The 18,949-nt window shown below is 36.1% G+C and overlaps 1 protein-coding gene across 3 annotated transcripts in view; it reads left to right on the top strand.

The window, feature by feature from the left end:
• Positions 1–18,949, top strand: part of ANKRD28 (ankyrin repeat domain 28) — a 198,939-nt gene that overhangs the window by 131,936 nt on the left and 48,054 nt on the right. For 2 of the 3 annotated variants that reach the window (XM_007505124.3, XM_007505123.3), the window contains exons 7-13: positions 6,024–6,166; positions 7,231–7,443; positions 9,803–9,881; positions 10,809–10,923; positions 11,491–11,573; positions 13,008–13,071; positions 16,050–16,118. In XM_007505124.3, the coding sequence (XP_007505186.1) occupies positions 6,024–6,166; positions 7,231–7,443; positions 9,803–9,881; positions 10,809–10,923; positions 11,491–11,573; positions 13,008–13,071; positions 16,050–16,118 (766 nt within the window). Of the gene's footprint in view, positions 1–6,023; positions 6,167–7,230; positions 7,444–9,802; positions 9,882–10,808; positions 10,928–11,490; positions 11,574–13,007; positions 13,072–16,049; positions 16,119–18,949 lie in introns of those variants that run through there. The other variant, XM_007505125.3, reaches the window with a different exon arrangement.

The raw sequence follows: 18,949 nt of genomic DNA, 5'->3' as shown, positions 1-18,949 counted from the left end.
TTTCTTTGCAAAAGGAATTTTCTGAGTTTTTTAAAAAGCAAATTTTGAATTTTATCATATATTCATTGAATTCATGGGATCTTTTACTCATGAAAGTTTTGACTGGCCCTAAATCATTTGCAGATCTGTTGCATTTATAATATTTATTTGCTGCATGAATCTTCTGAAAATAAAATAATCTTTCTGAAAGCTTTCCCTTAGGGGGGAAAAAACATTTCCTCACATTGAAAATTATATTTTGAATTATTTCAAGGAATATCCCTCCAAGTGTCTTCCTTTAAATAAAATGTCTGCCATAATACTGGGTCTATGTGAGTTAGTAAATATTTTTTGGTTTAATTTAGGACTTTTCCCCCATAGCTTTAAAAACCTTTTTTGTAAAATTCTATACTTATTGAAAACCCAACAAACACAAATATTTCAGTATATAAAGAAAAAGGGGGATTATTTGTAAAACTGGAGCATATACTAGGCACAGTGGCTAGACCCCCAGGACTGGAAGTCAGGAAGTATTGCCTCACATATTTAACTAGCTATGTGAGCCGGAGACATTTAACTCTGTCTCAAAAGTTTTCTCCTCTGTAAAATGAACTGGAAAAGAAAATGGAAAACCATTCCAGTATCTTTGCCAAGAAAACCAAGGGGAAAAATGGGGTCACAAAGAGTCAGACATGACTGAAAAACAACAGAAGACAGATTTTCTGATCAATATACTATTTATTTTTCTCATTGTGTATATCTTTGTTACATAACTTGGATTTCACCTAATTCCAATACTGCCTTTTTTCTTTACCTTCTGAATATCTTCTGTTCTCTTTATTTTATTTTTAAAAATTAGTTGACACTTTTCTTCCTTTAACTATTGTTATCATTCAGTGAGTTGTTATCCTAGTACCTGCGACTTTTCTTTTTATTGAGTACTGTAGTATTAGATACATTGCTTGTGTATATTGTGAATTTTAGATTTACTCCACCCTGCTTAGTCTAGCAATCGGGAATGTATATACCCCTACTTGAGGATTAAGTGTTGAGAAGGATGGCCTATGACAGACATGTGCTAGCAAATGAAAAATCAGAAACAACTGACAGACCCCCTGGGCTATCTGAAGTCAAGCTTAAGCTACCATTGGTACATGTGAGACACAGGAAGTGATGTAAAAAGAAAGTCTATATATTCACATCACTTCCTCTTGCTGTTCTTTTTTTGGCGGCAGAGGAGTCTCAGGGTCTCTCTCTCTCGGAGACATTGTGTTCGACTAGTGGTTTGGCTTGTGGCAACTTTTTGGTGTCTTGGCGTCTTGGCATGGGTCAGGTGAGGTGATTTCCCTGAGCTCTTTTGGAGTTTAGGCTGATTCCTTTTTTTCCTTTATCTTTCATAAATGCTATCCTCCTAGGAGGCCCCTCTCCAGGAAGGCCTCATGGCTGGAAGCTGAGTTAGATTAAATCTTGGAGGAGGCCTCATGTCTGGAAGATCTCTGAACTAGGCTCAGGCTAGGCCGGAGAAATCTTATGCCCTTTTCCCTCTCTTCTTAATTCCTTCTCTCTATATTATTATTAATTAAACCACCATAAAATTCCCAAACTGACTTGAGTATTTTTATTGGGATTAAATTAAATCCCTGGCGACCATAGTATAATATATTAGTTAAAAAAAACAAAAACCCTAAATTTACCCCTTACAGTATTATGTATTCTTTTCTCCATTAATTGAGCTTTCTTATTTTTAACCAGTATCAAATTTTTTTAATGATTATTGATAGGTAGTTTAGTCTAAAGTCTGATCCCCCCTTTTGTTTCCATTTCTTTTCATTTTTTCTCTTGAGGTTCTTGACTTTTTTGCCTCCATATGAAAGTTTTTCATTTTTTTATCTAATATCTTTTGTTTTTACATCACAATCATTTCTAAATCCAGTCCTTCCCTGGTCACACAGTAGGTTCTTTTGTAACAAAACCCACCATCATATTAATTATAGTTGATTATATACACTATTCTCTCCCTCTCCTTGAATTTCCTCCCCTACCTCCCACCATCCATCTTTGGAAAGAAGTGCATTTTCATAGCTCTTTTCACTATAAAGTTGAGAGTGATCATTTCATTTCAATTTCCATTATTTTACTCATATATATTATTTTCCTTCAACTTTCTTCAGTTTTGTGCCATTTCTTATGATTTTTTTTTCTGAAATCATTTCATTTGGTTTTTTCCTTTATTCTGGAGTAGCTAGTGGCACAGTGGATAGTGCTAGACTTGGAGTCAGGAAGACCTGAGTTACTATAACTGTAAACCTCAAAATTTCTCAGACTTATGAATGTTGGAAATTTCCCCATTGGGGAATCTTCTACTTAAAAAAAAAATTCCCTAGCAGATAGTGAGAATTCTACTTAAGTGTGAAAACTCCTTGCCTTGGGAATATCCCTACTCCACCCTACTTAAGACTGCTTTAGGACAGAAAACTCCTTCAAAACAATGAAAGTGCTTTGACCCATGCTTATGGAAAGGACAAGAAGTTCTTTGAGTCATGCCTGTTTTTAAAATTGATACAATGGGATGCTAGGTACCCATATAGGTGGGGCAACTTGTAAACTACTTAAACCTAAAAGGGTGATAACTTATTCAGAGGTTTTTTCTTAATGAAATTTGTCAACACAGCAGCATTTTTTTCTGACTTACTAAAGAGATTAAAACTACTCAGCTGTGAATTCAAAATGGGCAGTCCTTTAGAAACATCTACAGTGATTGATAGATGTAAGGACTTAGGGGAGGTGACAGAGGAAATTTTGCCCTTAAAAAAAAGAGCTTGGATCTCATTCAGGGATCTCGATTTCTCATTCTCATTCTGGAGGATCTCATTCTGAGAGACTCATTTCCTTGAGGACTGGTGCTTGAGGGCTCTTTCCTTGGAGATAGATCTCTTTGAGGAGAAGTACTCTTGGAGGAAATCTCATTCTGAAGGAGAGCTCCTTGAGGAGCTCCTCTGAGGGGCTCTGTCCCTCTGGGATAGGAGCTCTGGCTGCTCTTGAGAGAGGCCCTTTGAAACAATCTCTGGCTGGAAGACTCTTTGAGGAAGGGTGCTGGCCTGGTGTCACTAGTATCCTTGTTTAGTCAGACCTTGTGGTGAGTGTTAAAAAACTGACTGATTTCTCTTTTAAGACTCAGGTCTAGGCCATATTGGCTTGAGGCCCTTCATACTTATTCCTTCCTTACTCTCTCTCTCTTTCTTTGATTACTCATTGTATTGTTAATTAAAATCTCTATAAAACCCAATTGACTTGGGTATTTGGGAATATTTCCCTGGCGACCACCTTATATTTGATTTTAAAACCCAAGACACTGTAGTGAAACATATTTCTGCGGTCAAATTTACTCACCCTCTCATATCTATCACAATTTATATCTTCCACTATTTTAATCACTACAGTTTAAGACCTCAACCATTTTAAATCTCACATATCCTGAGATATAAAGCAAGAGTAAGTTACATATTATAATAATTAAAATTGAGTGGCCAAATATAATAATTAAAAATTTGGTTTGACAAAAATAATAAAGAATTGTTGTGATCGCTGTTTATAAAAGTTAAACTTAAACTATGAGCCAGTAGACTGTTAGTAGCTTTATTTGCAGCAAGGTAGAGATATTAAAGTGGGAAATATAGGAAGAAGGTAGAAAATATCAGCTAGCTAAAAATATCCTAAGGCCTAATCCTACTGCCTCCAGACCTTGAATGTGAATCCGAATGCAAATCTCACCATAATCCAAAGCCCAGACCAGGAAGCCAAAGACACTGAAAAACTGCCAAGAACTTTCAGCACATACAAGGCCATGACTGCCAAGAATCCCACCAGAGCTCATACTGGCTCAAGGCCACCAAGCATGAAGAACCCCAAGAATCTGCCAAGCAGTGAATGAGCAAGAATGAAGATCTCGAATCTCTCTCAGGCTTCCACTTATATACAGTTTTCTCCACCCATCAAGCTGTCCTCACATCTCAGGAATAAATCACAGCCTTTCAATTTGCCTAGCACCATTTGGGGGGGAAGGGGGAGAGAACGCTTGTTAGCCATTTCCAAGTTTATGGGCAACCCCTTTGACCAATTTAAGTAAAAGTGAGGCTGAAGTGTCAATTGTTCCATCCTCCTATATTTGTAAAGACTCCTACCTACATATCCTGTAGATTATATCCTGTAGATTATTTGAGATAATCTTACCTAACCTTTCTTTACCTTACCTCACAGTGTATTATTTCTGTCTTTTGATGATCTTAAGATCATCAAGACACCAAATTGTTCAACTGAATCATTCCTAGGCCTTGTGTCTGTCTTTTGTGTCGTCATCCCCTATCACCCCCCCTCACCCCCATGATATGGTTCAGAATAAACACATGTATCATCTTCCTATATTTGAAAGGAAGCAGTTTATTCTTTTTTTATCCTTTATCATTGTTCATAATTAATTTTTTATATTTCCCTTAACTCCTGTTTTTAAACCTCAAAAGAGGGGGGAAGTCAGAGCATTCAGATAGTCTGATAATCCTTAATTTTTTTTTCTCCTTGATCTTTTTTCTAGGTCATTTGTTTTTGCTATGAGATACTTTCCATTTTCTTCCTTTTTTTTTAATCCTTACCTTCCATCTTATCCTCAATACTAAGTATTAGTTCCAAGGCAGAAGAACAGTAAGGGCTAGGAAATGAATGTTAAGTGACTTGCCGAGGGTCACAGAGCTAGAAGTGTCTGAGGCCAGATTTAAACCCAAGACCTCCGTTTCTCGACCTGATTCTCTATCCACTGAGCCTCATCTAGTTACCACTCTTTTTACTCACACACACACACTTGTTAATTAAAATATTTTGTAACCTTTTTATCTCTTCATCTCTTCCAAGAATTTTTATTGTTTGCACCCAAGCTGTTTTTCTCTAACAAATTGTTTGTAGGTATTTTGGAGTCATTCTCTTCTTCTACATTTGTGTCTTGAATGTCCCTCTCACCATAAATAGTTCATTTTGGTCGTGTGTGTATGTTGTTTTGTTTTTTGCTCACTCTTTTAGCCTGTTTCTTGATTTTAGACTTGATGTGAGGTCTGGGACCTGTCATACTTCTGAAGGGTAGATCTTATCCTATTAATGTTTTTTGAGGTATTTATTTTATGTTGCATTATTCCAGGGACATTCTGGCTTTCTGAGCTTCCCGAGTAGTCTGTGTCACGGCAAAGTCTGATTTATTTTTCTTCTGGTGTGACCTCTGCAAAATTCTGACCTTGATTTCAGTAAAAGCAACAGTAGATTACTTACTGCACTTATACCCTATTAGCCAGTTGGATAGTTTCATTGGTTAAGATGGATCGAATTTTAGGGTCCCACTTGGTCTTGTTATTCCTCTAACTGACTTCAGATGGGGCTAGAAGCTGGAATTGAGACTTCACTCTGCTCCTAAGATCTGAGCTACCTCTTACTGCTTGCTTCCAAGTTTCCTCCTTTATTGCTACCACCTAATATCTCCATATCTAGAAACTACCCCATTTGTAGATGCTTTTCTTGGTTTGCTCTGGATCTGTGACCCATAACTGAGCAGTGGACAATGATAAACTGCAGGAAACTGCAGGATTTCATTTGACCCTTTCACAGTGCCCCATATGAGTCTGGAGATGGCCTTTTCTGTATCTGCAACTTCTTCTGGTACACTTCCTCTCCCTGAACACTGGCATGCTCCAGACAGGGTGTTGTTTACTTGCCCTCATCCTGTATCTAGTATCAGTAGATATCCCTGTGCTGACCAGATCCAGACAAAGAACTCACTCTAACCTTTTCTGGATTTTCTTATCAGGGATAATTCTAGGACATTGTTGATTTGTTGCTATACATATCGAATGATTTTATATATACATATATATGCATAAATGTGTATAAAAAGAATAGACTAGTAGGATACATGTGTATATTTATTGATTATGTATTCCATTTTTGAAATGGTTTTAAAAACTACCAGTGAAAAAGATTATATTGTTATCTTTACCCACTAATTCCAGGTCACATTGAAGTTGTAAAATTGCTTGTAACTCATGGAGCTGAAGTCACATGTAAAGATAAGAAGTCATACACACCACTTCATGCTGCTGCATCTAGTGGAATGATCAGTGTTGTAAAGTATCTTCTAGACCTTGGTGTTGATGTAAGTACAGGGAAGCTTCAGAAATGATAGTACAAAATTGGGTATTATTGGCAATGCAATGGAGACCTTTTCCCCATGTTTTAATGGTTCTTTCCTTTTGTCTGAATGTGGTCTTTAAGTATGAAATTAACCACCATTAGCCACTATTCAATTTGGAAAACATTTATTAAGCACCTTCTGTCTGCCCAGAACTGTGCTGAAGGTTGAAGGTACAAAAAGAGGCAAAAGACAGCCCAAGCCCTCATGGAGCTCACAAACTAATGGACTGTGACACAATTTAGGTACTCTGCACAAGTTTGAGTATACTTGGGAATTATAGACCACCCTGAAATATTCTTCTAGCATGAGTACCTTCATTAGTAGAAATTTTTCCATTAAATGCAGTCATAAGTTCTTCACCTCTGTTTCTGCTGTAGGGTCCAGGAGATTCTATCTTTCTACTGAACAGCTTGTCGAAAAAGTTAGTTTTATTATGATTGATCCAATACCTTCTTAGAAACACCTCACTTATCCAGCAATTTCAGGCATCTGAAATACAGCTGAGAATTGGAGGAAGCAAAAACCTTTTCAAGCAAACAAGATAAGTGTTACACACTGGTGCTTCTGTGCTGTACCCAAGAGAGGGCCCGTTTGGCTCGTTTTCCTTGTGTAATTTCTAACAAACTTGATTATATTTCCTAAGTATATAGCTATGCACAAGTAAAACACGGAAGTAGGAAGTTAATGAAGAAAAGAGAAAGCAGTTAGACACATGTACACTGACAGCCTTGTAAGGGAAGTGGCATAATTACTTGTTTTACAGAAGAGGAAACTAAGGCACAGAGGGATTAAGGGACTTGACCAAAGTCACATAGCTAATATCTTTGGCAGAGAATTTCAATTCAAGTCTTCTGACTCCCAAGTGCAGTGTGCCCTAAAACTTTAGTCCAGATCTGAGGCTTAAAAAGATAAGGCTAGACAGCTTGATATTAGAACCCAGACCTTCCTTCCTTTTAGTTCAGCAGAACAAGTATAGAATGGAGTACTGCAGACCTGCTCACAAACTCTCCTCTTTCTTCTGATAGATGAATGAACCAAATGCCTATGGAAATACACCTCTTCATGTAGCCTGCTATAATGGGCAAGACGTTGTTGTGAATGAACTCATAGACTGTGGTGCTCATGTAAATCAGATGAATGAAAAAGGATTTACTCCCTTACACTTTGCTGCAGCATCAACACATGGTGCCCTGTGTTTGGAACTCCTGGTTGGTAATGGGGCAGATGTGAACATGAAGGTATAACAAGAACAATAAAGCTGTCCTTTAAATTGTTTTTGAAAGTTGGTCTCTATTCACAATTTAAATGTTTACATCAGGATTTTAAATATAAAGAATAATTTCCTAATTTTTTAGCATTGTTAAAACTTATTTTTATAATTTTTGTGATTTGAGAAGATCTAGAGATCACTGAGGGTGGAGTCAAATTAAAACACTATTTTTCTTTGTTTTTCCCTGGGAAAACATGCTACCAAAACCTCAAGCATCCTGCCCACTAAGTGAAATGAAATGAGCTTTTAGTTATTCAGAGATATTTTTACCAATTGCTTCATGATTTATTTATCATGCATTCCTATGCTAGTCCATGATCTTATGCCCAATAAAACAACTACAAAGTTAAATGATAAGTATTTTGAGAATTTGTAAATAAAACAAAGCCTAAAATATAGGAAGCACTTTGGTTAAATGTTAGTAACAAATCTTTTGCCAGTATTCTAAATCACTATTCCTTACTTTGATGTTTGGGATCCACTAAAGAAGGGAAGGTATCATGAAATAATTTTGAGGATCTTAATTGAGACTGAAAATATAAGAGGGAAGGAACAATCATTTATTAAGCAGCAATTCTGTGACAGACACTGTGTGCCCAAGGGCTTTACTGATATGATCTCATTGGATTTTCACACAACCCTGCAAGGTGAATACTGTTATTATCCCCATTTTGTAGCTGAGGTAACGGAGGCAGCAACTAAGTAATTTGCTAGGAAGTATCCGAGGCCAGATTTGAACTCCAGTCTTCTGACTCCAGGTCCAGCCCTTGGTTCTCTGCATCACCAACCCTTACATCAGGGATCATGGTGCAAAGGGCAGTTACAAAAAACAGGGTCCAAGCCCCATATCTGACATGCAGCCATGGTACCCGGGCAAGTTACTTAACTTCTTGGTTTTGAAGAACTCTCTGAAAAGTGTAAATGGCAGAAAAGATGCTAATTTGAATTGCTGGTGGGAATATCTCCATCCAGGAGTTCCCTAGATCAATAAAACCAAAGGTCTAGTCTTTGTTCCCATCCTGGAGATTAGTTACAGTCCCCCAAAGAAAGAGAAGCTTCTGTATGGCCTTTTATCTCTGTCACTCTAAAGTAGAAAGCTTGCTGCTACTGAACTGCTATTATACTCTCCAGTATAACAAGAGGGTAAAGCCTCCTGGCTATTGTTTTTAGCATACAGGAAATTAACTCTGTTGTGAATTTTTCCTCCATTTTCCAAAGATGAGTTGGCTTTTCTTCAGTTAGAACATTTTCTGCAGGCCATGTCGTATTATGTTTAACTTATTAAAGGCATTGATTACATCTAGATTATGTAAATAACATTAAGTTTTCTTTAATGTATATATTGCAAAAATAAATCTTTCATAAATCCAAGTTGGTGCTTCAGTTAAGTAAACATACCAAGTTAAGAATACTTTTTACTAGTCATTCTCTTGGTTTCTGGCAATAGAAAAATTAAATTGTACAGCTCTCCTAATCCCAAACTCCCTGCCTTGAAGGTATTTACAGTCTAGTAATGATAGAATGGTTTTGTGAACCTGGTAATTGAATGCTTTCCACCAGCCCCTAGTCTGAACATCTTCTTTTACATATAGCATTTTAAAAACAGCAAGATCTTTTGTTGTCTTTCAGGAACTTAACTGCTTTCATTTTTCAAATTTCACAGGTCTAGAATTACATATTAAAACTTCCTTATTTCTTTAATCTACTTCTGCTACTTCCTCTTTTACTTAGGACCTCAGCAATGAATTTTATGCTTAACCAGGATCTCAGTGTTTAAGTATATATGAAGAGGTGTTGTAGTAAAATGTGTGCATTATACTCTTGCGTATAGCCTTCATTAGAGTAGTTTTAATTTGTTTAAAATTTCAAACACAGAAGGGTTTTATAGAGCAGTGCTTCATCCCGTTGGAACACATCAGGTTCTGATACTTGGGTCTTCAGCTAAGAAAAAGATCTACACATCTGATGCTCTCACGTTTTTGTTCTGGCAAGTTAGTGTCCATGATTCTGTGCAGTCAAGAAGTTGATATTGGTAAAACTTGTTCCAAACTCTAGAAAGTCAAAATTGGACATTCCTAACTTATAGCCAATGCTTGGTCCAATCTGTCATTTTAATCAATCGTCAGTCCAAGTCATTGTTGTTATTCCTTTTTCTTTATTTCTTCCAGCTTAATTTTGAATATCTTAATTTAAAATTGTAGTATTTCAATGTCAAACCATAATTATGCACAAAGAATCCACCCGTCTGATTATAGTATGTATTTCTGCACATTACATATGTAACAATACAAGTAGAGTAACTGTTCCTTTTCCTTCTATTTCTTTAGAGCAAAGATGGAAAGACACCATTGCACATGACAGCAATCCATGGCAGATTCTCAAGATCACAAACCATTATCCAGAGTGGTAAAAAGTATTTTTGTTTCTATTTTCAGATGTAGTTGTAAACACATTAAAAAAAAAAATCCTTACCTTCCATCTTAGAATCAATACTTTGTATTGGTTCTAAGGCAGAAGAATGGTAAGGACTAGTCAATGGAGATTAAGTGACTTTCCCAGGATCATACAACTAGGAGGTGTCTGAGGTCAGATTTGAACCTAGGACCTCTTGTCTCTAGGCCTGGCTCTCAATCCACTGAACCACCCAGTGCCCCCCTAAACTAATATTCTTTTAAAAAAGAAAGGCACCTGCATGTTATTAGTATTGCTAGAATAGAGCAGATATCTCCATGTTTGGTTTCAAATCTCAGTAAGCATTAAGAACGTTCTTTTTCATGTGCCTTTTGTTATTTTTATTAGTTTTTAGTTGTTTCTCTTGTGTTTTTTTCTTAACAAGATCTAGAAAAAAGAAGCAGTCTTAAATATTGACAGTCACTTTTGCAAATCAATTTCTTTATTATTAGTGAGTAATAGATATTTCTTTGTCATTACTTAGAAATTATTTTATTGTAGATGTTGATGGCTGTCTGTTTCACATTTACTTTATTAATTTAAAATATGTAGATTAAGAAAGTGATAGTTATCTTTTTTGAATGACAGGAATATAGCACTTAATAAATATTTGAATTGAGTTAAATTGACTTGATCTTTAGCCATTTTCTGAGAATTAAAATCTAAATAACATCTTTACTGAAATAATTTTAATATTTATAATTTTAATAAGTATAAATTTGTTCACATTGGGGGAAAGAATTGCTGTTTTAGTTTATGCAAGAATATCAGTATAAATTGTGAATTAGAAGGAACTGAGAGAGAACTATAAATTATTCCTTTCTATCTAATATAACCTGGTATGCAGCCATATGGATCTGAAGTAGATGTGTTTTATTATAGGAGCAGAAATAGACTGTAAAGATAAGAATGGAAATACTCCTTTGCACATAGCAGCTCGATATGGCCATGAGCTACTTATCAACACTCTCATTACAAGTGGTGCTGACACAGCAAAGTAAGTCACTGTTGTCACATTGGATAGCGACTGATTATGTGGTACAGAATGAAATGAAATAAATCATTACAATATTACTTGATTATTTGAGGGAAATTTGTGTTATGGGATTTGAAGAAAGAAGTGGTTGCCTGATTATCAGTCTATTTTTCTGAATTCTGTGTTGATAAAATGATTTTAAATGGTCTCTTGTAATTTAATTTGAGAATATGAGATAATAAAATCATGTTAATTTTTCGATTTTAAGAAAACCTTGGTTTTTGTTTCTTTCCAAACATGAATTTATGTGGCTTTGTAGTTATTAACTTTGCTGTTATGATAACATCTTTTCATTTTTTTATCTGGAAAGGAATATAGGTCAATAAAGAACAAGTTACCTTTTTTAACTGCTTTTAATTGAGCAAACTTGAAAGACCTATGAAAATTTAGTTTTGTTGATTCTAAGTTGTTTATTTTTTAGTATTAAGGTTTTTAATCCTACTAACTCCAACATTTTTTTTAGTTTAAAAAATGGAATGCATATATATTGCTCATATTGTAATTGGTATATCATAATATCTGCTTTAGGCGGGGCATACATGGAATGTTCCCTCTGCATTTGGCAGCATTAAGTGGCTTCTCAGATTGTTGTAGGAAACTTCTTTCTTCAGGTAAGCAAATCATGAATCTTGACATCTTTTGTTTGACAAAACTTCTTATCACTTACAAAGATGACTGTTCTGTTTGTAACCAACTATTTCCCACCCAATTTCAAAGTTTTGATCTTTAAAGTGGACTTTTTTTAAAGGAGGAAAAAATATAATTGTCCACAAGTCTTTGCTCTAATTAATGTTGCTAGATGTATTTATTCATCCAAATTAACTGTCTTTGAAAAGAAAATGAAGCTAAGAAGAAATGTTTGAACTATTTATGTCATAAATTCTTTCCCCCATTGTTACATTTGTTGTGTCTTTGAATATGTAATTAAAATCACATTTTAGTAAACTATATTGTCTACTGAGAGAAGGGTAGGACTTATTTCTACAATCAAGAGTTCTTAACCTGGGATCCAGAGAAGCTCCAGATTTTCTGAAATATAGGTTTCAGAGGGGTATGCAAACTTTAAGATGAGGAAGAAAAAAATTTTTTTTGTTTTCACTAACCTCTATGGAAAGAGATAACTATTGGTTCTTCTAATTCACAACTTAAAATCTGATACACAAGTGCAAACTAAAAGAACAACTCTATTAAACTAACAACTGAAGTTTAGCATTTCCTTCAGTTATGAATGTGGACAACAAACAGTATTCTAAGTATTCCCACAGGTTCTGCCAGATGGGCTCTGTACCACAAAAAGGTCAAGAACTTATTTCCTACCTGGTGCAGTACTCGTCAAACAAATGGATATAGATAGGACAATCTCCCATTTTCAAGAAGTTACACTGTTAATTAGAGCAAAAAAATCAGTAGAAATTCCCAAATTAGGTCAGTCAAAAGACCTGTATTTGTCCTAAATTCAGTCTTGGAGTCAGATAGTCATACCAGAATGCTATGTGGTCCAGGATACTGATTAGTTAAAAAATTTTTAAAGCCCTGGGAAAGTCTTTGAGTATGTTGGAAATTAATGTAGAAGATAGAGTATTGATTAGGTATTTTTTCCCCTTGATATCCTAATTTATTGATATTGTTCAATAAATATTGAAGGTAGCTTATTTCCTTATTCTGATTAAATTCTTGCTTTTTTACTAGTAATAACAATCATGATATAGAAGAAGCATGAAAGGATTGTTTGCATTACCTTTATATCTTCCTGTAGGAACTAGAGGTAAAGTAAAACATCTAGGGGGAAAAATTACAGGCTTTTCTAAGATTTGTGTCAAATTTCAAATAACAGTTAGAACAGATCATCACAAATGTAAAGTTCTTTCCAATGTTCTACGTCACTAAGGTTTTATATATTCACGAATACTAGATTTATTGCTTATTATAACTCTTATCACTAATAGGTTGTGTATGATATTTTTGCATGAAAACTCCACGGACTATTTTAATAGAACTTTGGTTTATGCTTTATGTCACTAAAGATTTAGTTTTTTTTTTTGTAGGATTTGACATAGATACTCCAGATGATTTTGGCAGGACCTGTCTTCATGCTGCTGCAGCTGGGGGGTATGTTTCATGATTTTATATATCTTAAAAATGGCAGTTTTTTTCTCCCATCGCTTTTATTAATTGTCAGCAAGTATGACACAAGAGAAAATAAGTTACTAGAGTTGAATAGGAAAAGAAAGTCAGTGAGGGAGAATGCTTGGGCTTATTGTCTCTGGTCCCTATTCCTTTCTGCTTTTTCAGTGGAGAGGCTGAAGATTCAAATATAAAAAGGTTAAATTATTAATCAGGGTACTCTGACAACCAAAGAGGGAGGCAATGTAGCATAGTGAAATAAGCAGTGGATTTTTAGTCAACAGGATTTCGGCAATTCACTTTGCCTCTTTTGTCCTCATTTCCTCACTTTTAAAAATTAATCATGGCTTGTATGATCTTTAAAGATCCTTTCAACTCCAAATATATGATCCTAGGAAAGCAGAAAATATTTAGAAAAAATGGATACAGAAAAATATCTAAAAATTTTTTGAAAAGAATGCTTAGTGAGTGGAAGCATTACGATCTAGATGATAGTTGGTTCCCATATTTGTATATGTTCCATAAAAAATGTAGAAGCATGCCAATGGACCAGTCTATTTATGGTTCACAGAATCTGAGGGAGAAGAAACCCCATAGGCTATTGAGTCCAAGCTGTATCAGAACAAGAAGCTTCCCTGTTCTAGTTCATAATTCCTGTTCTATTGTCTTGTACTTAAAAACTTTCAAACCGGGCAAACTTGCCAGCTTTCTCTTATGAGTCCATTCTACGTCTGACAGCTCTTTTGGCTAGGAAGTTGTTTCTTATGGCAAACCTCACTTTTCCTCTTAAGAGCTTCTGCCTTAATTTTGACCTCTTGAGTCCTGCAGAAGAAGGTGAATTCCTCTTGATAGTCCTTATGATAATTGAAGATAACTTCAGGTCCTAACTTTCTCAGGCTTGTACTACACCTGTAATTCCTCCAACCCATCTTCTTATAACCTGGACATTGTAACTTCTCTACATTCTTCTTCCAGGTCGGGTGTGATAACCTCAAAATCCTAATGGCCTGTCACAAATACTGGGCCTGTGGTCATATCTGTCTGCTTTTTCCATTCTCTGGACTTGATATTCTTTATCCTAGTGCCATGAACTTAAGCAGGGCCTTTCTGTTTTCTCTTTACCTTTATGCTTTTTGGTCTTCACTTTGCTGTTACCCATTTTGTGTTCTCTTTTCCAGTTCAAAAGTTATTGTTCTTGTAGAACATAGAAGCCAAAAACAGTTGAGCCATTTCTTTAAGAAGTGATACTTTCATTCATAGAAGCATTTAAGTGACTATCATGTTTCAGGTCCTGGATTAGGGAGTAGGATGCAAAAACAGAAATGATGATCCCTCCTCAGGGAGCTCATGTCCTATTGGAGAAATGAGTAAATACCAAGTAACTGCAGGAAATAGAAGCTGGGGAGGAACAGTATAAGCCTTCTCTGGTAGGTACTCCTTGAGCCCAGCTTTAAGATGCAAGAACAGAGTCCAGATGTAATCAGATTAAGGCTTGAGGAATAGGAATGTGGTATCTCTGTGAAGGACAAATCACAGATTAGAGAAATTAGCCAGACCAGAGGTGTAGCAATTATTGCAGACACCTAACAAAGACTTTGTGACTTTTAGAAATGCTCTCTTGGTTTCTTTTGGCAATATCATTTGTACCCACATGAATTGTCATCAAGTTTATTTCTCTTTAAGGAGAGAGAAAACAGTAATAAAGTCTGTATAATAAAATGAAACCTATTTCTTTATCTGAATGGACTATACATGTATTAATATGTAGTTGTATAAATGTATCACTATTCATATACATAATAAATTCATAGATTCTTTTCCTTTAAATTCATAGAATTTATTCTCTCTACCACTTATTTAACTTCTTAGCACATTCTACTACTTCCCAAACTGAATGGATTCCTTCCCAAATCAGTGTCTCCTTTTTTTTCTGTTTCAGTTAGAAGCATCAGTATTATTATCCCCTTTTTCCATTCTTCTCTTTGATATGATGATGTAGTCCCCTAGTCAAATCACTATGTTGTTTTGGGGTTTCCTCCATGATGTGCTTCTGTCTTTCCTAAGTAGTGCCCACATTTAAATTCTTTTTCATTGATCCACTCTCCATATACTGTAGCCAATCTGGCCTTTTTGAAGTACAACTCTAATGATGTCGCTTCCTCTGATCAAACCCTCCCCAACTCCTACAACTACATGGGTTCCAGATTTGCTAGCCTAGTATTCAATCAAGGGCCTCTTGAATCTTGAGCTCTGACTCAACTTACCTTGTCTATCTACTGTTCCCCTATATAAGAGTTTCTCTCTGTTCTCTGGCCAAACAGAACCATGTGGTTATTCCCCTAAGGCCTCCCTGTACCTGTGCTCTTTGTGCTTGCAATGAGGAAAACATTGCTACTCCTGGTATTCAAGAAGTGATATAATGGCTTAAAAGGCAAACTCTATCAAATTACCTCAGTAATTTGTCAAAAATTGGTTTTGCAGGGGCCTTAATCCCAAACTCAGATTTCATAATAATTTTCAATTGATATGAGTTATAATTTTATGTGTATTTTAAGACTTTAAAAGTCATTATACATTCTGCAACTATGGCATAATTTTTATGTGTAAGACATGTAGAATAAGAGGATAAATATTTTTAAATGCATGTTGATATTTAAATTTCTTGTTCTTAAAAGCTATTCATTACAGGTGTTATATAACATGTAACTTTAGAAGTTTATAGATAGTGCAAGTTTTTTCTTTAGTTTTCATTAACATGTTCCATTACATGTTGTGTTCCAAGAAGTATCTCTTTAAAACTGATATTTTTCTGCCAGCAGTTAATCATGTTTCATATTTATGAAGAGTATTGTTATCTAATTGAATTCAACTTGAAAAGAATTGTTAACAGTAACCTGTTATTGCTATTTTCAAAAAGGAAACTTTTATGAAACATTTAATTAACCTTATTTTGACATTACTAGGAATTTGGAATGCCTAAATCTTCTACTCAATACTGGCTCAGACTTCAACAAAAAGGATAAATTTGGGAGGTAGGATGTAATATATTTATCTATTTTAATTCTATGCTTCTTTGCTTTTTCTTTTATTTTATTCAAAATATATGCTTATGTCATTTATGGAATGAGAAAAGATCATCTCTAATGCTAATAGTACCTAAATGAGTGAGCAGTGCTTATCTAGGCAATATAATATGTCAGTAAGTGATTCGTTGAGAGTCCATTGTGTTTAAAAAAGACATTCATCCTAATCATTCATTGTCATGTATGGTTAATTCAGTGAAATGTGTTCATTAACACCAACTGTTTCCAGGGCAAGATTTGGAGCATTCAAAGAAAAAAACAAAATGTTCATCTCTCAGGGAAAGGGAATTGTATTCTACTTCATATCAACAAAGTAGTTCAGGAAATGAGGGTACCAATAGCCAAGAGGGTCAGAAGGGTCTTATGGAGGAAATTAGCTTCTTATCTGACCCCTGAATCACTTGAGCTAAAGAGATGAGAGCATTACTGGACCTGGAACATGGTCTCTGGTCTAGGGGGTGAACTGCAAGTAGGACAGTTTGTTTAGAACAAAGTGTGTGAAGAGAACAAAATACATCAGATAAGTCTGTTAAAATATGCTATAGTCAGAGATTTTAAATGCTAATCACCCAGGCATTCCTAATTTATCCTAGAGACAACAGGGAGCTTGAACAGTGAAGTAACATGATAAAACTTGAGCTTTTGGTTGATTATTTAGGCAACCTTGTGGAAAATTATTTGGGGAGAGGAAAAAACTGGAAGGAAAGAGACCAATTAGAATGCTATTATTATAATAGTCTAGTCAAGAGGGGGATAAGGCTTAAATAATGGTGTCATAAAGGTAGATTTTATAAGACTTGGGCAGCTTACAGCAATAAGGGGAAATAAAGAGGCAAGGATGATGACTTGTGCTCTTTTCTCAGTCCTTATCCTTCCAGACCTCTATTACATTCTACACTTTTGGCCAACCTGTTTTACTTAGATACTCTCCTCTTCAGGTTTTCCTCACACTACTTTCCTGGAGTTCTCTTAACTGTCTCCCCTCCTTCTCTGCCTCTTGTTAGTTAATCCTCCAGATCAACCAACCCCTCCACTCCCACCCACCAGTCTCATGTGTGTCTATGTACCCAAAATTTTGTTCTAGACTACCTTTTTTTCTTTCTCTAATTTTTCTCTCAGTAAACTCGTCATCTCAAACAGGTTTATTTGTTGTCTTTATACAAAGAAGACACATAGATATACACGTGTGAGTGTCTGCATGCATGTGTATGCTATTCTCTCTAGTTTAAGTTTTGTTTGTTTGTTTTTTTAAACCCTTACCTTCCGTTTTGGAGTCAATACTGTGTATTGGCTACAAGGCAGAAGAGTGGTAAGGGCTAGGCAATGGGAGTCAAATGACTTGCCCAGGGTCACACAGCTAGGAGGTGGCTGAGGCCAGATTTGAACCTAGGACTTCCCATCTCTAGGCCTGGCTCTCAATCCACTGAGCTACCTAGCTGCCCCCGAAGGTTAGGTTTTAAGAAAAATAGAATTAATTTCCTTGGACATGTTGATTTTGAAGTACCTCTTTTGCATTCAAGTGAAAATGGGCAGATGGCAATTGAAAGTATGGAAACTGGAATAGCAGATAAGAGCTGAAGTTATAAGTCTTGAGAATCATCTGTATTTTAGTTACAGTTGTATTTTTTTTTAAACCCTTACCTTCCATCTTGGAGTCAATACTGTGTATTGGCTACAAGGCAGAAGAGTGGTGGTAAGGGCTAGGCAATGGGGGTCAAGTGACTTGCCCAGGGTCATACAGCTGGGAAGTGTCTGAGGCCAGATTTGAACCTAGGACCTCCCATCTCTAGGCCTGGCTCTCAATCCACTGAGCTACCCAGCTGCCCCACTACAGTTGTATTTTTGGTAGCTAGTGAGACCATGAAGGAAAAGTATTAAAATGTTAGAGGACACCTCCCTGGGATACACTTGCTTATGGGATGGAACATAATTGATGGTTCAGCAAAAGGAGAATGAGAAGGACAGATGGACAAGTGACAAGCAGCAAAACCAGGAGAGAGCATGATTAGAAAAAGTAAGGCAAGGGGCAGCTATATGGTGCAATGGAAAAAGAGTCAGAGTGAAGAGAGGAAGTCCTGTGTTCAGATGATGCCTTAGACCAGTGATGGTGAACCTTTTAGAGGGGCAGGTCATGTGAGAAATGACCTCAGATGCTCATGGAGAAGGGGAGAGAAGCAGCCTGGCCTACATCCCTTTGGCTTTCTAGTAATGAACTCTGTTGAACTCTCTGCTAGGGTGACAGTCATGTGTTCCCACACAAAGGGCTCTGAGTAGCCCCCTCTGGCACATGGACCATAGGTTTATCACCACAGCCTCAGGCATTTCCTAACTATGTGACCCTGGGTAAGTCACTTGACTCCAGTTCCCTAGCTCTTATTCAGTTTCTGCCTTGGAACCCATACTTAATATTGGTTTTAAGACAGAAAGTAAGGATTTCAAATAAAGAAATTAGGCAGGAGAGACTATCTAAAAGGAGATTCAGTAGTATCAGAATCTGCAGAGACCTTAAGGGAAAAGATTTTAGCTATTAAAAGATCTTAGTAATCTTGAAAGAGAGCAGGTTCACTTGTTTGGGTTAGAAACCAGATTGTATGGGATTCAGAAGTAAGAAGGTGAGAAAGTGGAGGCATTGAGAATGGACAAGTTCTCCTAAGGTCTTTGCCTGCAAGGAAGAAGCCAACAGATAAGAATGGTCATTTTGGGAGGACGTAGCATCAAGAAAGGTGTTTAAGAGAAAGGGAGGACACCTTGTTTGTCAACAGCTTGGCAAAGAGCTGGGA

This window comes from Monodelphis domestica, chromosome 5 (assembly GCF_027887165.1).
Source record: "Monodelphis domestica isolate mMonDom1 chromosome 5, mMonDom1.pri, whole genome shotgun sequence".
Lineage (NCBI taxonomy): Eukaryota > Metazoa > Chordata > Mammalia > Didelphimorphia > Didelphidae > Monodelphis > Monodelphis domestica.
Note: the sequence above shows the minus strand (reverse complement) of the source record. Positions and strands in the feature narration are given on the sequence as shown.